The 2,251-nt window shown below is 39.3% G+C and overlaps 1 protein-coding gene across 1 annotated transcript in view; it reads right to left on the minus strand.

The window, feature by feature from the left end:
• prelp (proline/arginine-rich end leucine-rich repeat protein) overlaps positions 1 to 1,363 on the minus strand; it is a 6,005-nt gene extending 4,642 nt beyond the window's left edge. Inside the window, exon 1 of the mRNA XM_005739658.2 lies at positions 556 to 1,363. Coding sequence (XP_005739715.1) covers positions 556 to 617 — 62 coding nt within the window. The 5' untranslated portion in view covers positions 618 to 1,363. The remainder of the gene's footprint in view (positions 1 to 555) is intronic.
• Positions 1,364 to 2,251: the final 888 nt, after the last annotated feature.

Here is a 2,251-nt window from a genome sequence, read left to right on the forward strand (position 1 = left end):
CACTATTGTAAGCATGGGTCGAGAGGGGGGAGGTGTGTAGAGAAAGCAAGCCTGCAAGGTTAAAATATGTCAACAAAAGGGAGGCGCACTGGAATGAAGCTCTCATGAACTCAATATGTATTTACAGCATTTTATAATCAGTGTGTGTTTAAAATTTCACACCAGGAGGATTTGTTTTGTGTGTGCATGAGGAATTTTCCAAAGTTGCTTTGAAAAAGGAATTTCCATTTTGTATAGTTCATCACATTGATCATACAAGGAGTCATCTTAGGCACACCTATGAGCTTGCATTTCACAATGAGAGGACAGGGGAGGTGATTTTTACATGTTCTGTAACTGACGGGGTTTAAGAATATATAACAACTGTGAGCAAATCGGTTTAGCTACAGTGCTATGAAAAAGTATTTACCCCCACGCCCCATTTGTCACACTTGCATGTTTCAGATTATAAAACACATTTCAACATTAGACTCAAATAACCAGAGTAAATGCAAAATGCAGTTTTTAAATGATGATTGCATCTATTAAGGGAAAACAAAAAATAGCCAAACCTACCTGGCCTGGGAAAATATTCTGTGGACTAACAGGACTCGTTGCATCTGGTGTAAAACTAACATAGCCAAAAGTACATCATACCACCAGTCAAATATGGTGGTGTGATAGTCTGGGACTGCTTTGCTGCTGGACGACTTGCCGTAATTGATGGAACCATGATTCCTGCTCTCTACCAGAAAGTCCCGAAGAAGGTCCAGCTATCCGTTTGTGCCCTGAAGCTTAACCTCACTCGGGTTATTAAGCAGCACAATAGTCCAAAACACGCCACAAGATCCACCTCTAAATGGCTCAGAAAAGTACAAAAAAATGAAGATTTAGACCCTTGAATGTGTCTGGAACAATTCTGAAAAGAAGAGTGTGCTAAAATTACTCCACAGCAACGTAAGAGCATCATTGTCAGTTAGGGAAGGGAATCGAGAACCAGTTCTTGCAGAGAACTAGTTCCCAGTAGTTCAGTTTCTTGGAATTGTTGGTTTGCTTGCCTGTGGATCACTGTTATCAGTTGTAGCACTCAAACAACAATCAGCTGATTATCAGCTGATCTAAGTTCACATGCAGGAGGAGGAAAACAGTGGCACAGTCTGCAGCGTGGATATGGACTTTACTTTCAATTCATTGCATAATAGGACGAGAGCACGATGTTACAGTAGACAGAAACAGCTGCATTATGCTGCTAACACAGCTTCAGGTTTTTGCAAGCACCTGTACAGACAGCATGCTAATACTAAGCTAGCCAAAAACACAGAGAGATGTTATGAGTAAATGCCCAAGCCCAGGAGTCAGACCCTTAACTTCAACAGGTAAAAAAAAACCTGATGAGCAGTTTTTACCTGTTCATGTTTCTACAGTAGAATCACTGTGGCAATCACTTTAAAGTCTCTTTTTGCTTGTGTTGTGTTGTCAGCATTGTGTTTGTGTTCATATGTCTGTCCTCATTAGGATCAAGATTTGCATTGGTGTGCAGGACTGTAGCCTGAAGGTGTATCTTGTTAAATGTTAATTATGAGGCAAAGCTTTTCAGCTCATTTTATGAAAAAAAAAAGTAACGAGTAAGTAACTAAGTAATGTACTGCATCACCTTTAATGAAAGTGTTCTGTGTAATATTTGTAATATTTACTTTTTTGAGTAATGACCCACCACTGAACACAACAAGGGGGAGAAATAACTCCACAACATGCACAAACATTTGACAAAGCACAAAGCAATTCATTTGCATGAATGTAACATTGACATGATGGTTAGAGATGGTGGTGACTCTCAAAACAAAGCCAGTGAGATCCCAGTGAGAATCGATAAGTAATACTAATAATGGAATCAGTTAATTCTTCTCAGTTCCCATCCCTGCCATCAGTTATGTTTGACTGCAGTTCTTGCTGCCAAGGGAGGCACAGCCAGTTATTAAAATTTGGGGGGCAATTACTTTTTCACAGAGGGCCAGGTAGGTGTGGATAATTTTTTCTCTTATCGAGAGAAGCCATCATTTAAAAACTGCATTTTGGTATTAAAATCTGTTTGATGATCTGAAACATGAAAATGTGACAAATATGCAAAAACATTAATAAATCAGGAGGGAGAGGAATACTTTTTCTGTATGTGGACAATGAAATTACGTCACACTGAGACTGAAACACACACATACACGCTGTTGTTTGGCTTATCATTCCAGGTATTTACCCTTCAGTGAATCTAATTCAC

Source organism: Pundamilia nyererei, unplaced genomic scaffold (assembly GCF_000239375.1).
Source record: "Pundamilia nyererei isolate P.nyererei 1_Seehausen unplaced genomic scaffold, PunNye1.0 scaffold00092, whole genome shotgun sequence".
Lineage (NCBI taxonomy): Eukaryota > Metazoa > Chordata > Actinopteri > Cichliformes > Cichlidae > Pundamilia > Pundamilia nyererei.